Source organism: Antechinus flavipes, chromosome 5, assembly GCF_016432865.1.
Source record: "Antechinus flavipes isolate AdamAnt ecotype Samford, QLD, Australia chromosome 5, AdamAnt_v2, whole genome shotgun sequence".
NCBI classification, from domain to species: domain Eukaryota; kingdom Metazoa; phylum Chordata; class Mammalia; order Dasyuromorphia; family Dasyuridae; genus Antechinus; species Antechinus flavipes.
This window is the reverse complement of record NC_067402.1, coordinates 141,635,937-141,654,967: the sequence shown is the minus strand read 5'-3', so window position 1 is coordinate 141,654,967 and position 19,031 is coordinate 141,635,937. Positions and strand designations below refer to the sequence as shown.

At 35.2% G+C, this 19,031-nt stretch overlaps 1 protein-coding gene across 1 annotated transcript in view; it reads left to right on the top strand.

Annotated features, from left to right (window-relative positions):
• The window catches only part of SLC26A4 (solute carrier family 26 member 4), a 55,418-nt gene that overhangs the window by 22,210 nt on the left and 14,177 nt on the right, over positions 1–19,031 (top strand). The window contains exons 8-14 of the mRNA XM_052001326.1: positions 3,857–4,004; positions 5,536–5,649; positions 11,670–11,747; positions 11,881–11,976; positions 12,531–12,637; positions 15,931–16,000; positions 17,122–17,214. Coding sequence (XP_051857286.1) covers positions 3,857–4,004; positions 5,536–5,649; positions 11,670–11,747; positions 11,881–11,976; positions 12,531–12,637; positions 15,931–16,000; positions 17,122–17,214 — 706 coding nt within the window. The remainder of the gene's footprint in view (positions 1–3,856; positions 4,005–5,535; positions 5,650–11,669; positions 11,748–11,880; positions 11,977–12,530; positions 12,638–15,930; positions 16,001–17,121; positions 17,215–19,031) is intronic.

The window sequence follows — 19,031 nt, the reverse complement described above, 5'->3', positions numbered from 1 at the left end:
TTTTATATTTGATCCTCTAGAAGGTAATAAGAAGCCACTGGGTTTTGCTGAATGAGAGATGACACTGTAGGATCTACATTTCTTTTTTATTGTTGTTTTATTATTTTTCAGTCTTGACACTTTTTGGGGTTTTCTTGACAAACATACTGGAGTACTGTGCCATTTCCTTCTCCAGTTCATTTTACAGATGAGAAAACTGAGGCAAACAGGGCTGTGACTTGCCCAAGGTTATTGTTACTAGTAATTGTTTGAAGCCAGATTTGAACTCGGGAAGATGAGTATTCCTGACTCCAGGCCTGGCACTTCATCTACTCCACCACCTGGTTACTCCCAATCTACAAATCAAATTTGTATCAAATCAAAATCAATTTGACAGTGGAGTGAAGGGCTATCAGGAATAGGGAGGAATCTTGAAGGCATAGAGAAGGAAGGAGAAAAAATTTGAACTCAAAATCTTACATGTAATTAGAAAAAAAAATACTATTTACATTAGGAAAAAAAAAGAATCTTGAAGGCAGGGAAACTAATCAAAAGGCTATTGCAATAATTTAAGAGTGAGTTGATAAAGGCTTGTGTCAGGCTGGTGGTAGAGACAAAAGGGAACTTTCACAGAAGATATCTTGGAGGCAAAAAGTAGAAACTATAGGACTTGACAAACGATGGGATATTAGGGGAGGCAGAGAGTTGAGGAATCAAGAATGACATCTGGTTTGTGAGCCTGGGTCACTTGGAGGATGATGTTACAGGAAAATTGAATGGAGAAAGAGGAATATAATGAGTTCTGTTTTTGATACAATGAATTTAAAATGTCTGTGAGACATCTAGTTTGCAATATTCAATAGACAATTGGAGATAGGAAACAATGTTAAGAAAGAGGTTAGGGCTAGACAGAATGTTTTGAGAATTCAAGTGAAATAGGAGAAAGATACAGACACAGATAGAGACAGATAGAAAAAAAAGGGCCAGGGAAGGAGGGTGTTTGTGGCTTTTAGACAGGATCTGGTTCAGATACAGCAAAGGAAACTGAGAAGAAGCAGTCAGATAATTAGGAAGACGGTTAAGAGAGAGCAGTGTTACAAAAATGTATAGAGAAAACAGTATCAAGAAAACAAGTTTGATCAATGGTGTTAAAGGCTTGCAGAGAGGTCAGGAAGTGAGGAAAGGCCATTTAGCAATAAAGAGGTCATTTGTAATTGGAGAGAACAGTTTCAGTGGAATCATGGGGTCGGAAGCCAGAATGTGAAGTAAGAAGGCAGTGAAAGGAAAAGAAATTGGAAGCATTGATTGGAGATGACCTTTTATTTTTTGTTGTTTTTAATAATAGCTTTTTTTTTTATCTTTTTATTTTCAAAATGTAAGCAAAGATAGTAAAGATAGTTTTCAACATTCACTCTTGCAAAACCTTGTGTTCCAAAAATTTTCTCCCACCTTTCCCACAGACAGCAAGTAATCCAACATAGGTTAAACATGTGTAATTCTTCTATACACATTTCCACAATTATCATACTGCATAAGAAAAATCAGACTAAAAATGGAAAAAAATGAGAACAAAAAGCAAACAACAAAAAAGTGAAAATAGTATGTTGTGGTCCACATTTAGTCCCCACAATCCTCTCTCTGGATGTAGGTGCTCTCTCCATCACAAGTCTATTGGATTTGGCCTGAATTACCTCATTGTTGAAAAGAGCTATGTCCATCAGAATTAATTGTTGCATAATTTTATTGTTTCTGTGTACAGTGTTCTCTTGGTTCTACTCACTGTGTAAAGTTTAAACTGGCATATTACTTTTCTCCGAGGTGCTTTTCCTTAATTGCAGTTGGAGACCTTAATCTTTTTAAGCTAAGGTCTTTTCCAGGTCTCAATTTATGTGAAGCAACACTCATTCAGTGATTAAAGGCTAAGTAAGAATTGAGATTCCTTTGCCTTAACAAAAGAATTAGTCAAGGAGGGGAAGCGCTTGCTACTGCATCTTGAGTCATGTATTGCTGATCTATGTATTGCTATTAGACTCAGATTTTTTCTATAGGAAAGAGTGGGATTGATGACTACATAGCTCTGTCTCACTCAAATCAAGACATCATCCTCCTGATCCTCATTGAACTGAAAGACATTTAACAACAACAACTAAGATTTTTAGGGCTGATAGGAGAGGAGCCTTGGTTGTGAATTGGGAATAAGGAGACAAACAACAATCCATTTATAGGATGATGTTTCTTTCTTTTTTTTAATTATAGCTTTTTATTTTCAAAATATAAGCAAAGATAGTTTTTAATATTCATCCTTGAAAAATCTTGTTCCAAAATTTTCTCTCTCCCTTCCCCCACCCCTTCTCTAGGCAGCAAGTAATCCAATATATGTTAACATACACAATTCTATACACAATTATTATGCTGCACAAGAAAAATCAGATAAAAAAGAAGAAAAAGAGAAAGAAAAAAAGCTAGTAAATGGCAACAAAAAAGTGAAAATATGTTGTGATCCATCTTTAGTCCCCATAGTCCTCTTTGTTTTCTCCATCACAAGTCTATTGGAATTGGCCTGAATCATCTCATTGTTGAAAAGAGCCAAGTATCTCACAGTTGATCATCACATACTCTTCTTGTTGCTGTATACAGTGTTCTCTTGGTTCTATTCACTTCACTTAGTATCAGTTCATATAAGAATTTCCAGGCTTTTATGAAATCATAGGATGAAGTTTTTTTAAGAGAATTTCAGTAATCAGTATTTAGATGAAAGAGACTAGTTAAGACTGAAATCCCTTACAGGTATGTCCCATATTATACTATGTAGGTTTCTCCTCTGTCTGAATGTTAGATCATCTACAAATTTCCTGGGGAATAATAACTTAGCACATGATCTCAGAGAAAATGTGATATTTTCTTTGTTGTGAAGATAGTATATTATAAAATTGGTAGAACAAACAATCGACCTTATCTCCTTTAATCTCTGAAACACTTGGGCCATGATATGGATTTTTACAAAGAAATGATTTCTCACTAGACATCTCAGTCATTCCATTCTCTCTATGTACATATTAAATACCTCTTGTCATATTGTAGAAGTATGTATTAAAACCTAAGAGAATTCAGGGAAAAGGCCTTTTCAGAAGGCCCAAGTGTATTTAATAAGTTGACATAGTACTTTATGGTATCATGGAAAGAGCGAATTTACAGTTAGGAGTTATTGTTCAATTGTTCTCAACTCTTTGTGATCCCATTTGGAGTTTTTTTGGCCAAGATACTGGAATGGTTTACCATCTTCCCCTCTAAATCATTTTATAGGTGAGAAAATTGAGGGCAAACAGGAATAACTGACTTGCTCAGGGTCACAAAGCTAGGATTTGTCTGAAGCTAAATTTGAGGTCTTTCTGACTTCAGGTCCAACCTTTTATTCACCTTGCCACCTCACTATCTCAGGAGATTGAATTTCAAATATTGGCTCTGATATTGACTCATTTTCCTCATATCTCAAAAGGGGATAGTAATATTATCTTTCTCAAAGGAGTTGTGAGAAAAGATTTGCAGACCTTAAACCACTATGTAAATGTGAGTTATTATTTATTAGGTTACTAAGTCCAGATTTTGCTTTTTTCAGAGGTACAAATAGGACCATAGCCTATGGGAGTCTCCAAAGAATTAATTTTAACCTTAAAGAAATTAACCTTTATGAAAAGCAATAATAAAAATAATGTGAATAAGATATAGTTTTAGAATATCCCATATTTCCATATAACATTTGAGTTATACTTTTATATATATTGTACATGTGACTTTAGAGATTATTTGGCAAGTTGAAGAGATATTATTAACTGTAGGCAAGTGAGATGAATGCTTTTTCTTTTTTATAACCCAATAGGTTTTTGCCTCCTGCTATTCCATCAGTAAACTTGTTTTCTCAGATGGCTACTGCTTCATTTTCCATTGCTGTGGTAGCCTATGCAATTGCTGTGTCTGTAGGGAAAGTCTACGCTACCAAGTACGATTACACCATTGATGGGAATCAGGTATGTTTACTCTTGTTACAAAACAACATTTTAGAATTGGACCTTTGAGCAGAATTGTAACCAGAAATTTTTGTACTCGGGGCAAAGGCCACAAATTATGCCAGGACACACACCATGAAGCGTGTCCTTGTTTTAATAAGGTACAAGGTCAGGAAAGGCAGTTTGTTTCCTGGAAGATGATAGAGGCAGAACATCTAGGGTACCAGGATTCTGCTATTGAGAAAACTGTCATGAGGGTCAAAGGATGGTAGTTTCCTATTTTGACTAATTAGTTTAATTAACTAGGTTAATTAACTAAAGCACTATCAATACCCTTGGAATCTGATGCTCTTAATACTTTTAAGATTATTATTGTTATTATTGTTTGAGGTAAGATGACCTGGGTCTGTGATTTCATTGGTGCAGGAAATTTCTAATGAGGAACGTCTGATTACCAGTGCAGACCAGTACCTCTTCTGAAACTTAAAATATTAGAGAATTAAATGGGACCCAAGGAAATTAAATAAAAGTGTCCACAATTATACAGTTAGTATGTTTTGAATGAGGGACTTGAACTTATGTCTTCCTTACTCCAAGATCACCTCTCAATTCACTAATCCATACTGCCTTACTTTGGAGCAAACCTAATTTTTAAAATCATTTATGCACTCAGATCATGAATAATGTATGCATTTATCATTCTTTTGAACACTTTACCTAGCTCAAAATCTTCTCAAAGTATGTTATTTTTTAATAAGCAGTATTTTCAATGCAGCAATTTCTGTGAATGTCAAATAAGATTTAAAATGAAAGTCTCTAAATGTGCACTTCATTGGATGGAATAGAGTAGTTATAGTATTAGAACTGAATACTCCCTAAAAAAAAAAATTACAAATAGGTTTACAAGTAGTATATGTTTCTGAAAAAACAGCAGAGCAATGAGAACAGTTGAAGGATGGGTGATCACTCAGAAATCTAGTCTTTTCTGTCATAACACAGTTCATGGCAAATCTTCAGCAACAGATAACTCCAGAAATGAAAGCTGCAGGTAGGCTAATAGCTTACTGAAAATGAGATGAGTGACTTGTAATAGCATGAAACCAGGGTAATGAAAGGACTATTTCAGCACAGGGTCAGTTGTTGTCCATCATTTCAGGTTTCTAAACTGGAAAATAATTGAAAATAGGGAGGTTTTTCTTAGGTATCAATTCAGTTCAACCTTTAAATATCTTGCTGCTTCCCAGATACCTTCAACTATGGCAGTTCTCGTTTAAAATAACTTCAGTGGAAAATGGCATGGATTTGTTGATTGCAAACATTCAGTTTAGTTGACCTGGTTTTTATAGGATAGTACTGTGATGGGTGGGAAAGGTAGGATGTGTTCAAATGGGAAGTATCCCTTTTCTGTTGTTTTTTTTGGGGAAGCTGATTTCTTTTTAAGCTAGAAATTTTTCAAAGTAAATTTGGGAGCCTCTGGAGGAGTTTGCTGTGCCTAACATAGTCTCTTAAAGAATGTATTTATAGTTTTGCAATTAATCACTCTTTCTTCTAGGAATTTATTGCTTTTGGGATCAGCAATATCTTCAGTGGATTCTTCTCCTGTTTTGTGGCTACCACTGCCCTGTCACGCACTGCTGTTCAAGAAAGCACTGGTGGGAAGACACAGGTAATGAGACTTCAGGTTGGGAAAAACAGTAATTTCCATTCATTATCACAAAGAGCAAGTTCAGGCCAAGCACCAGCCTGAAGGGAACAGGACTTTTCCTGGTTTTTGTTCAAGTTGTCTGTCCAGCTTCCTTGCCCTCACACTTAGAACTTCTGAAGGATTTATTACCTTGCTGGGATAGTCACTTTCCTGATTGTGTTACCAGATCAGTTAGAAAAGATGCTATTTCTTATTTACTTCCGTTCTGTCGAAGGATGGGGCAGCCAGGTAGAGTTCCTAGTACCTGTGTTCCAATTCAAACTCAGACTCACTGGCTGTTGACCCTAGGCAAGTCACTTGTCTCAGGTTCCTCATCTGAAAAATGAGCTGGAGAAGGGAATGGCAAACCACTCCAGTATCAAGAAAATCCCAAATGAGTCAGGAACAACACAATTGAAAAATGGCTGAACAGCAGCAATAGCAACTATCTAGGAAAGAAGGGATTGGTAGAAACATTTCATGGTCTGTTAATTTTCTTTTAATTATCCAGGAGATTAAAAGCACTTCAAGATTGTAAATAACATAAGTATGCATATTTTTAAATCAAAAATTTTATTTTGCTTTTATCAGTTAGCAAAAATATAATTTTTTCTTTCTCCCATCGGAAAAGAAAAAAAACACTTGTAGCAAATATGTAATCAAGCAAAACAAATTTCTGCACTGGCCATGTCCAAAGGTATATATTTAATTTGGCATCTTGAGTCTATTTCCACTCTGTCAGCTAGTTGATAGCATTCTTTATCATAGAACCATACTTGATTATTGCATTAATCAGAATTGTTAAGTCCTTCAAAAATATTTGAGGTATGTGTAATTTTTACTCCAAAGCAAAGCAGTCTGGTAACTTTTATGGACTGGACTCATGATTTCATTGCTATAAGGAACTCTTTCTACCAATATAAATTGACATTTGCTCTATAATACATGCAATTTATAGTTGGCCCAGGCTCACACAGATAGGATGCGTCAAAATCGGGCCTTGAATCCTCCTGCTCTTGTCTCTGCCTCTGCCTCTCTGTGTATGTATTTATTCATGCAAATGCATATGCATATAGTTTATTTATGAATCCAGTCCAAAGTTACCTGGGTTTTTAAAGTAAGCAAAAGCAATGCACGAGATTCAGGATGGGTCTTAATCATTCAGGAATTTTCTTCATTTTAATGTTTTAGAGTTTCATTGTTTTTCCCCCCTAGTTTTCATGACACAGCAATGCTATGAATTATGAATTAGAATACAATGACTCCAGAGAAAAGGAAGAAAAATCCAAAACGGAATATTAGAAAGAAATGGAAAGGAAGTATTTCTATAAGAAAGAGAAGTAAAACAAAGTCATAGCATCATAAATGGCTTTAGAGCTTAAAGAGATCTTTGATGTCCTAGAACCCAACTCCCTTTCATTTTACAGCTGAGAAAATTGAGTATCAGAGTGGTGAAGTGAACTGCTTTGAGATCACTGCCTAAAAAGTCACACAAAGGTCAAGAAATTTATACAATATGTTAGAGCCTTAATTCCCTCATCTCCAAAAATGCACTTTCTTCTTTCCTTCTTTCCTTCCTTCCTTTCTTCTTTTCTTCCTCCCTTTCTTTTATCCCTTTCCTTCCCTCTTTCTTTCATAGTGATGGAAAGAAAACCAAATTTGCTTTTTAAGCTTCAGTTTTCTCACTTTTAAAATGAAAATAATAACTCTTTTATTATTTACCCCACAGAGTTTTATGAAGAAAATATTTTCATAAATCCTCACACTATAAACATGTTATTGTTTGCCTGGAGGTGGCTTTCACTTATTTCCATCTCTTCTTATAAAAAAAGATCTTCACATCTGAATTTGAAAATTGTTAGGGGACTTTTTTCCCTAAACTTAATGTTTATTGTTTTGGTTTTTTTTTTTAATATTTCCCCAACTTCTTTTGTCTCAACTTTGAATTTTTTATCTCTGGAATGTTTGTCACTTGGGACATGAGTCTTTAGCCTTGAGGGAATATGTAAAATAACATGGCCCAACCCAAGAGGTAGAAAAGTTTTAAGTGGAAGATAACAAAACTGGAGTTAGGAGATATACTATAATTATTTTAGATAAAACAATCATTCATCCATCAAGAATTTATCAGACACCAGCCATGTGCTAAGAATTCTGCTAGGTTATTAAATATGACACCTGTCTGCATGTGGTAACAAAAACAAAAATTGAATTAATTCCCATCCTCAAGGAATTTATATTCTACTGGGAGAAAACAACTTGTCCACAGATACAGTAAGGCAAAATATATATAAAGTAATAAATAAATAAATAAATAAATAGATTATGTAAAATGCACATAATATATACATATATGTGTAACATATATAATATATAAAGTAGTTTCTGGGTTCTGGAAGAGCCCTAACTGAGGAGATCAGGAATAGCCTTTTGTAAGAAGTGACCCTTTAGCTGGAATCTTAAGGAGAATTACAGATTCTAAGAAGTGGAAGAGAAGGAAACATGGGGGCACAGACAGGAAGTGCAAAAGTATAAAAGACTAGATAAAGCATGCTTAGTATGGGAACCACAGGTCCTCCAGCTTTTATGGACTATAGAGGGGTAAAAGGGAAGAATGTGAAATCAATCTAAAAAGATGGTGTCCTGCCCTGCCATTTATTATCTCTATGATCTTGGCCAAGTCATTTCTCCTTTCAGTGTGTTGAAATGGCTTATCTCTAAGATCCCTTCAGACTCTCAATATCTTTCTCTGTTTCTGTTGAAATCCTATCTCACTTTGTCTATGAAATCTCTATTGGACTTCTTGGAGCTACATATTACTTCTGAACAGAGGTCACAAAGGTCCCGAGTTCAAATTCCATCTTGAATTTACTGAATTAAAATTGTCCTAATTTTAGAGGGAGATGGATTTTTATGTGATCTTGGTAAAGTCACTTAAAAGTGATCAGTTTCTTCTTTCAAATAAGTTGATTATAATGTCTGAGGTCCTTTCCAGTTCTAAATCTATGCTTTTATGTTCCTATGATCCTAAATATTTATTGTGACTTGTGCTACACAATCAAGTATTTTGTTACATATAATTCCAGAGCGTCATGTTTCAAAGGGACTTAAAAACACGTTCTCTGGACTATATAGTTAGCTGATAGTAAAGCCAAAATTGCTGATTTTTTTTCTTCCTTGCTGTTACTTCTAGACTCATAGTAGCTGTCTCCACTAATAATGTCCTGAGTAAACTACCTTCCCTTTGGCAAGAGTTCTGTGAGATAATAGTATTCTTGTAAGCTGATATCCCTTTCCACACACAGGCATGTATTATATTTAGAAATGGAAAAGGCCAAGATTCTAGGAATGAGGAATGAAACAAGCTTAGATATTGTTCAAGATTTAATTACTGAAATATATACTAAGTTCTGAGGTTTAAAGGCTGAATGCATGGACTGGGACTCAATAGACAATGTCTCAAAGGGACCATGCAGTTCCCTCCATGATTGTGACTGCACATCTCCTGTAACAGCACCCCTCAAAATCAGGCCTTTGCTTTTTTAGGCCTGAGCTACACAACAGCTTGTTTGAATTTTATATATAAATCACGTCCCTGCTTGGTTTATATTTGTCTAAAGAACTATCTAATAACCATCAGCAAAATGCATTTGTCTTGAGTGTGCCTGGATTTACATTTCTTTTCTTGAATCTAATGTATCATCAAGAGTTCTTAGAATGTCAAAAGGTATTTAGTGAAACTCATGATTGGCCTTTGGAACAAAAGAGTTAACAGAAGCATAATTTTTTCTTCTGCCAAATTTCTGGGTACTGCTTAATATTTGTTTCAATAATGACAGCAACTATAAGTTAAAAACAAAAGACCAAAATGTAAGGTAGAGAACAATTATACACACATATATCCAATCATCTCATTTGTTGATTGTTAATAACAATTCGCGTTTATAGAGTACTTTAATAACTACTAAAAATAGGGCAAATATTATCCCCATTTTTAAAAATGAAACTGAGGCACTACAGAATTTTTTCCCCATAATCATATGGTTAGTAATTCCTCATAACAACCATGAGGGGTAAATGCTGTTTATTTTACAACTGAGGAAACTGAGGTTGGTTTAGGGACACTCAGCCAGGAATTTAGGGCTTCCTGACTTCAAGGCCCAGAATTCTATTCACTGTGTCTTCTCTAGCTTGATCAAAAGGCTAAAATCCTTATTTTTCTGGGAAAGGTATCACATTAGTTCAAATTCTTTGTAAGATACAAATGATTGATACATCCTTTCCTGAAAAAAGAAGGGGAAGGAGAAGAAAGAAGGGGAGACTAAATGAAAAAGCATGAGTCTCAGGGAGTGCAAGAGGAGATAAAAGGACACAAAATTGGCCATCATACTGAAGACAAACTTTACCTTATTCATAATATCCAGAATAACACCCCAGAATAATGTATTGAAAGGGTCCTGAGTTCAATTCTAGCACAAATTGTGTCAATGAAATATTTAAGTGAAAACTCCTTAGATTTTCTGCTTTTTTTTAGCTCTGTAATTTCCCTTTATCCACCTCTTCTAATAGGAAAACCTGGGAAGTAGATGCCATCCTCTTGCTTCTTCCCTTTGTTGTCTGTTTTCCTGTTTCCTTTTCTTTCAGACTTTCTATTGCTCACCTCTGCTTAGACCCAGCTGCCTAAATGGGTGCATTCCACCTATTCCTATGTTTTCAGCTTCTCTTCCAACTCTTTTTCAACCTTAAAAAAGTTTTTCAAGACAGAAAAGGTAAAGCTTTTGGGATCTTTATTATAACAAGCCCTGTTATAGTCCACTAGTCCATATCATGATCACTATTGTGCTGAAGGCATTTTAAGAATCACTGTTGGATGGTTTCACTTTATGAGCAAACAAAATTTGTAGGACTCTTTGTACCTATGATAGAGTTAGTTGGTAAATATTTTTGATTAGCTTGAGTGAATTAGAAAAAAATTACTTTATAAAATGTGGTTTTACTATTGTTGGGATGAAAATGATGATGATGATGATAATAGTGATGATGTCCAGATTCATTTCATCAGAGTGAAGGAATTCCTAGAGTGTAAGCACGGTTTGGTCAAAAAATAAGGAATTTTGTATAAAAACCAAGATTCAAATCCCTTTCTACCACTGAGACATTGGATGGGTTGCTTGGTGTTAGCCTTCATGGTTCAAATTTTTATTTTTATCTGTAAAATAAAGGTGTTACATTTCTATTATGTTATAATCAATCCTCTTTGCAATGATCAGATTGCTAATTTATGGCTCTTAGAGATTTAAAGTGATTTGCTCATAGTCATTTAACCATTTAACTAGTTCTAGAATCATCTTATCTATACCTGGAAAGGACCTAGGGTGCCGTATACTTTATTATCTTAGTTTTCAATATATTTCATCCAATATTGATGAAGTGCCTATATTGGCTGGGCACCAGAGAGAGACAAAGGTAAAAACACTGGTCACTTTTATTCTGCAATGAATAAATAAATTTGGTGCAAAGTTCTTCTGACTTTATTGGCTAAGGACATTATTATAATCTTTTGTCCATTTGGGGATTTGGAGCAAGTACCTTGAAGTTCTGGATTAGAGATGATGGCAAGCAGAATAGACTGAGTCCTGTAGGATAAGTAAGAAAACTGTTCCTTCTCCTAATAAGAAGTCTGAGATTTGATTTGGATATTTCTCAGTTTCTATAGTTACTATAGCTTCTCTGTCCAAATGACAGGCTTGTTTTTCTCCTCCATCTGTGTTTTGTGCATAATAGTAACAATAATCATGCCTTCTTTAATAGTATTGAGATGTGGGGAGGGAAAGGGAAGAGTTAAAAAAAAGAAAACATTACTTTCATTCAGTACTTATAAAATGGCTTTCTTGTGTAGAGAGATGCCCAGAAGGCATCTCCCAAGACTGTTGTTTGTGGTGAGTTTGGAAACCAAGCAGAAAAAACAAACCACATAGATTCATATCAACACTCTTTTTCAGGTTGCAGGTCTCATCTCGGCCCTGATCGTAATGGTTGCAATTTTGGCTTTGGGAAAGCTGCTAGAACCCTTGCAGAAGGTATGACTGTTTTTTTGGCCCATCAGCTGCACAATTTTCTTGTCACTGGTCGGCAACCGGGAAGAAATAGCAAGAGATTTAAAAATCATCCCAGCGTCTCAGTGAATAACGTGGCCTTCCCTTCTCTTGGCAGTCTGTCCTGGCAGCTGTTGTCATTGCCAACCTGAAAGGAATGTTTATGCAAATATGTGATGTTCCTCGTCTGTGGAGGCAGAATAAGATTGATGCTGTAAGTCCCAGGTTGCCCATTTCTTCTGAAATCAGTCTTGGTTCGAGTATCTGCTACCTGGAAAGCCCAGCACTGAGTACTCAACTTGGGAAGAGCAAGGCTAAAACAAAAGCAGCAAAACGTCTCAGGATGCTTGCTGTATTTTTATGATCTGTTTCCATTAGGAAAACTCTGAGACCTCAATAATCATAAATCTGATACCAGAAAGTAAAAAAGGCATCCTGATTACAACCCCAAAATGACCTCAGTTACTATAAAAGAGATATTAAAAGGAGGACGGCTGAATCCTTTTAAGTTTTGCTGTAATTCAAACAATGATTGGAAATACTTCCTTTAAAGGGTCACTTCCCATTTTGTGCAAATAATTTAAAAGGGGAGAAAAGCCAGGACAAGATTGACAGTAATGAGGTTGTCTGCATGCATGTGGGTGGAGATGCTCCTTAATGTTCATACTGTTCTGGAACTGATCTTGTTATTTTCTCTGCCATAGTCTGGATTCGTTTTTCCCTTTAATGGCTGAGTTGTAATGTCTCTGCTTTCATGTGCTTCCCTAGATCATCTGGGTGTTTACATGCATGACATCCATCATCCTGGGCCTTGACCTGGGATTGCTTTGTGGTCTCCTGTTTGGATTACTGACTGTGGTCCTGAGAGTTCAGTTGTAAGTACTAGAGAGAAGTTTTTTCGATGAACCTAACAATGATTCCGATAGTGTTTTGATAAGTACTGGAGAAACTAGCTCCTATTAAGTGCTATCTGCAAGTTACAAAAGGTAGAGCATCCCTAATGTGACAAAAGATATGAAATATAGTTGTTTGTGTCTCTTGGCATATTTCTACCTATTCAATGGAGACCAGTGGGATTTTTTCCACTACTTAATAAGACATTTTTTCCCCAATTATATGTAAAGATAGTTTTCAACGTTGACTTTTATAAGATTTTCAGTTCAATTTTTTTTCTCCTTTCCTTTCTCTCTCCTTCCCCAAGAAGCAAGAAAATTGATAAAAGTTATAAATGCATAATCATATTAAACATATTTTTACACTAATCATGTTATGAAGGAAGAATTGGAACAAAAGGGGGAACCACACAAAAAAATGAAATTAATATGCTTTGATCTGTATTCACACTCCATAGTTTTTTCTCAGACTGTAGATAGTATTTTCCATCATGAATTGTCTTAGTTCTCCTCTCAGTATTACAGTGATCTAAGATCTAAATCTGTCAAAGTTGATCATCGTGCAATATTGCTGTTCCTATGTACAATGTTCTGGTTCAATTCACAGAATTTTGAAGAAGGGTTGGGGACATAGACTGAAAAAAAATAATAATTTTTTTTCAATTCTACCAATTCTGTTACAATAAATTCACTGCCAGTACAAGCAGTGTGTATATGTAAAATGGACATAATTGGAGAGAGTCTCGAAAAGAGTATCACAGAAGGCATGAGTAATGGAAAATAAAATTGAGGAAAAGGTAAAGAGCTCATTTCTTTCCTTGGGTTCCAAGAGACTGCTACAGGTATGATCTCTTGGGCTGAAAGTAGAGATGAGTCTTCAATTCAGACTCTTCAATAAAAACAGTCTCCTCACTCCATCCTATGTGCTTGCCTCCTCTCATCCTGGTGGCCAAGGTTGCTGTGGGATGTCTTTGGCCCAGCACCATCCTTATCCCTCTGTTCAGGCCTGATGGCTTCCTCCACTTAGCACTCTATTACCTTCTGTAAGCACAGTATATTTACTACTGTGATGCACTAAATGGTTGCTTAGGGACCTCAAACGGCTTGTGTGCCCTCCGAGAGCATCATCTAATGTGCTGTTGAGAGATATATCAGGGACCAATCTAGGAAGAATCTGGCTTTACAATTCTGGAACTTCATAATTCTCCTCAGTTTTTCCTTTATTTTGTTTTTCTTGGTAATTTAATTTGATTATGGGCTTCAAGCTAAGAGATTGTTACTGAGGAATAGAAAGGGAAACATAGCTGAGTTGATCTGGGCTTTTAGCCAGTAAGGAGCAGTACCTTTCTTTGACATGGGATTTAATTTCCACTAATTATAATACTGATCCACTGAGTCCATTGTTGAAAGAATTCAAAACAGAATCCTCTTTCTTTGGGAACTGCCTTTGCTATCTGCTTCTCGTCACACATGAGAAATCATGGAATTTATCTGATGGTGAAGGGGCCAGTACATCCATAGTCCAATTGATAGAAAGAACTAGAAATAGAAGACCTGGAAATCTATTTGTGGCCTTCCCAGGCCTTCTACTTCAAACAAGCAATCAGCTATGTGTCAAACACTGTGTTGGGTCCTGAGGATACAAGCACAAAGAATAAAAAAAAACCCATTTGCAAGAAGCTTATCTTCTAATGGAGGAGACAGCAAGAACACATACAAATTTATTTAAGAGAAATATAAAAAGAATAAATACAAATCTGTACAAAAGTGGCTAAATACAAAGTAGTTTGGAAGAGGGAAGGCATTAATAGTTTAAGGAATGGTTTCATTTCAGTAAAAATAGATGTGACACTTAATAAGGATATATGATTAAAAAGTCAACTATTTTTAACTCAAGTAAATGATCAGACAACATCTTACCATTCTCACAAATAAATCTTAATAGAGTATAAACCAAGTGAAAAATATACTAAGTACTTCCTCAAGACACTGAAGAAACCATGCTATTGGTCAACATTTGACTTCAGCAATTTTCTTTAATTGTTTTTTTTTGCCAGTAAATGGAGGGGTTGGACTAGACAAGAGTTAGGGCCACTTTATGCTGACATACTTCATTTTGGGGATTGTATGAGGAATACAATCACTGCCTTTAGAGAACTTTGAACCTGTTTGAGGAGGCAGCCATGTCTCATGGAAATGATTCCAGATTTCAAGTCAGGAAGCAGCCAAGTGTACTGAAAGGGATCAGGGGAGTCAAGTGGAATTCCTTCCTATCTGTATGATTTAAGTAGGCTTAGCCTTTCTGGGCTCATCTAATAAAAAAAGAGTTTGGAATAATGACCAATAAGTGTCTTTTCAGTTTAAATCTATTACCCTAGACAACTAAAAAAAAAAAAAAGAAGAAAAAGAAAAAGAAATAACAATAAAAGGTAATGTATACTAAGTGGCAAGGAAATTTTAGGGCAAAATGTGTCAACACAATTCACAGAAGGGAGCAATCAGCTTGGAGTGATTCAAATCTGATTTCATCCTCTTCCTAGCTCTGTGGCACTTGGGCAAGGCATATTAACATAAGTCTCAGTTTCCTTTTCCATAGGATGGGGATAATAATAGCTCTAATCTTCTGATATTATAAGGATAAAATGAAATAATAATAATTATAAAGTACTTTGTAAGACTTCAAAGTCATATTCAAATGCTAAGCTAATATAATTTATTCAAACATACTTTAAAAAATCTGTGGTTTTGTCATTGTGAGTACTAGTACCACTAACATAGATTATAGATCCATTGTGATTAATGGATGGTTATTATTGTTGTGTTTAAAAAAAAAATCGTTATCTATTGGCCACACTTCTGCTTTCTGATTTAGATAAGCTGGACTTCAAAGGATAAATACAATTCATTGCTGGTCTTATCCTCAAAATTTGCTTTAATAGGTGCCCAAAGGTACCTTCTAAAGGAAGAAACTTTAAGAACCCCTAGCTTTGAGAATTATTGTCATGAGTTATCAAAGATTAATATTAGTGGTGATCTTGAAGTGTATACAACAATATAACAAGGGAATCCTTTTTTTTAGTCGTAAAAAGCTGAGATGTCATATATTTTCATGCCAGATATTTGGCTCAGAGTTAGAAATAAGAAAAAGTTTCAATCTTCAGCAGCCAAGTTTGAATTTTAAATAACACAAAAATGGGCTCTGGTATTTAAGGGCTGGTTGTAGATATTTCATTCTGTGTGACAAAGTACCTTGACCATGGATTTCTTTTTCTTAGCCCCTCATGGAATGATCTTGGAAATGTTCCTGGTACAGACCTCTACAAAAGCCCCAAAGATTACAAGAATGTAAGTCGCTGGGTATGACCTTCTCCATCATGTTTTAGTTTAAATTTGTGGGATGATTACATGTTGCTCTCACAAATGATCTGAGTATGTTATTTTAGGTACTTCTACCAGTTGAACAATTTTAATTTCTAGCCTTTCCCAACAAATATTCTTAAGAATTTTTTAAAAGGGGATATCCAGGGTGTCTTTAATTTTGAAGACACCCTACAGTTTGTAAGCTACTTGATCTGATGAGGAAAAGAATTGAAGTGGAAATCAGGAGACCTAAGTTAAGGTACCAGTTCTATTATTTATTGACTGTGGTTCATGATCCCCATATGGGATCTTATAACTAAATATTGCAAAACTATGAAAACTATGCAAAACATAATTATTTTATACATCCCGGGGTCATGTAAAAATTTCTTGGATGAAAAGGGATCCTGAGTAGAAAAAGCTTAAGAAACCCTGGACTAGGTGAGTGATCTTGACCAAATCACTTTCTTTCCTTGGATCTCTATGGGCAATGGTCAAAAGTTGTAAAGAAACCAATTTAATCTTGATATTATGAAAAGTTTTCTTACTAGAAATATTTTAAAGTAGAATGAACTGGCTCAGGATATAGTGTGTTACCTCAAGTTATAGTGAGTGCTTTGGAAATCTTTAAGTAGAATTTGTTAAGTTCATTTTAGTGGAGATTCCTTTTGGCTTTGAAGTCAATTAGATGACAGATAAAATTGCTTCTAGCTCTTCAGTTTTCTGCCAAAAAAAAAAAGTGTCCTTTTTCCCAAACTGTGAAGTTAGAGAATTTCTCCTAGATGATATCTAAAGTCCTTTCTTTAAACTTTAAGGTTCTATAGAACCTTTTGCTTTTGATTCTTCAATTATGTTGCCTTATTACCCATGCTAAGTGAAAGACTCCTATTGGATCTCTAGGACTCAGTTTCTTCATGTCTCTAAAGAGAGTCATCATATATATATATATATCTGGTTAAAATTAAAAGTGCTCTATACAAAGAAATGAAACTCTCTGGAGTACATGTGAAGGGTTGCTCTTAGAAGTCCCTGAGGCTTTTTATACTAAATGCATAAGGCTTGGAAATTAATTAATGGCAAAAATACTATTCTTTTCCAAACTGCAGGTCGATGAACCCGAAGGAGTCAAGATTGTTAGCTTTCATAGTCCTATTTTTTATGGCAATATTGATGGCTTTAAAAAATGTCTCAGATCCACAGTAAGTAGTGTCATTGGAAATTTATTTTATTTTCTGATGGTTCATTTATCAAACATTTAGTGTACACTTTGCATAATATCATACCAGTGGTTAAAAACCATAAGAACACAAGACTCCCACCTCCAAGTAACATCAGTTGATTGAGGAGGCAAGAAATTCAGATTATAAAAAATCTCAAAAGTAAATAGTATAAGACATCTTGATCATTTCAACACGCTCCCTCTTTCATTTTCACCCTTTTCTTATCAACTGGCTTTTTCCCTTCTTCCTTTAAACATTTCCACAACTCTTCCATTCTTAAAACAAACACATTTTCAGTTCTACAATCTTCTCAAGCTATTATTCTAATTTTTTGTTTTCTTTCTCAGTCAAACTCTAGAAAAAGCTATCAGTACCCTTCATTTCTACTTTCTCATTTCTTACTCCTCAGTTTCTTTCATTCTGGTTTCCATTTCTATTTCTTTGTAAACCTGCTCTCTTCAAGGTCACCCAGTGGTCTTTTTACTACATTGTCCTTCTGTATGTAGCATGACAGTGTTGACTACATACCTTTTTTTTTTTTCCTGGATCCTTTGAGTTTTGTGACGCTGCTTTGTTAGAGTTCTGTCATTATCAGTTGAAACATCTCTTTGCAGACATTCTTGAACATCATCATCCACATTATTCCCTTTTCTTCATCCCAGGTTTTATAGTAGACTTTCTCTTTTTTCTATTCACTATTGATTCTTTCAAAATGATCTCTCCTTTTGTTTTCAGAAACTCCCATGAATTCAATTATAATCAACTACAATTTTTTTAACTAATAGTTTGTTTTTCTCCCAATCACATGTAAAAGCAATTTTAATCTTTAAATTTTGAAAAAGAGTTCCAAATTCTCTTTTGTCCTCCCTTTTCTCCCCCCATTGAAAAGGAAAGCAATTTGATATAGATTAAACATGTGTAGTCATGCAAAACACATTTCCATGTAAGTCATTTTGTGAAAGAGAACATAGGCCAAAAATACCCTCAAATAAAGTAAAAAAATTTGATGTGCATTTAGGGTCCACTACTTTTTTCTCTAGAGATGAGCAGTATCTTTTAACTTTGTCTCATATCATTGTACTGTTGAGATCCATGGTAGATCTTTATACAATATTGCTGATACTGTACAATGTTCTCCTGGTTCCCCTGTTTCTCATTTTTTTATCATTTCATATAAATCTTTTGAAGTTTTTTTGAGAGCATCCTGCTTGTCATTTCTTATATCACGCTAATATCTCATTACAATCACATATACAACAACTTGTTCAACTATAATCTCAATGCAGATGATTCCTAAATATTCAGCCCACCTCTTCTGAGCTCTAGACCCGTGTCTTCATCATTGGCCTAGAATTATCTCAAATTCAACGCATATAAAATTGAGGTCAGGTTATTTTGTTGCTCCTATCTTCATGTCTCCTGTAATCACCCCTTTTTTTCCCCACACATACTTCAATCGCTCTAGTTTGGGCCCTTATTATATAGCACTGAGACTATTACAATCATCTCCCAATTGATCTCCCTTCAGCTAACCCTTTCCTTTTCCAATCCATCCCCCATACAATTGATATTCTTAAGAAATACATCTCTCCATGTCACTCCCTTACTCATGAAGCTTCTGTGAGTCCTTATTGTCCCTAGGACAAATGCAAACCCATCTGTTTGGCATTTAAAGCCCTTCACAATCTGTTTTCAATTGATTTCTTCAGGCTGATTATACATTACTCCCCCTCAATGCTCTGTGGTCTAGTCAAACTGGATTACTCACTGTACACAACATTCCATCTCCCATCCCT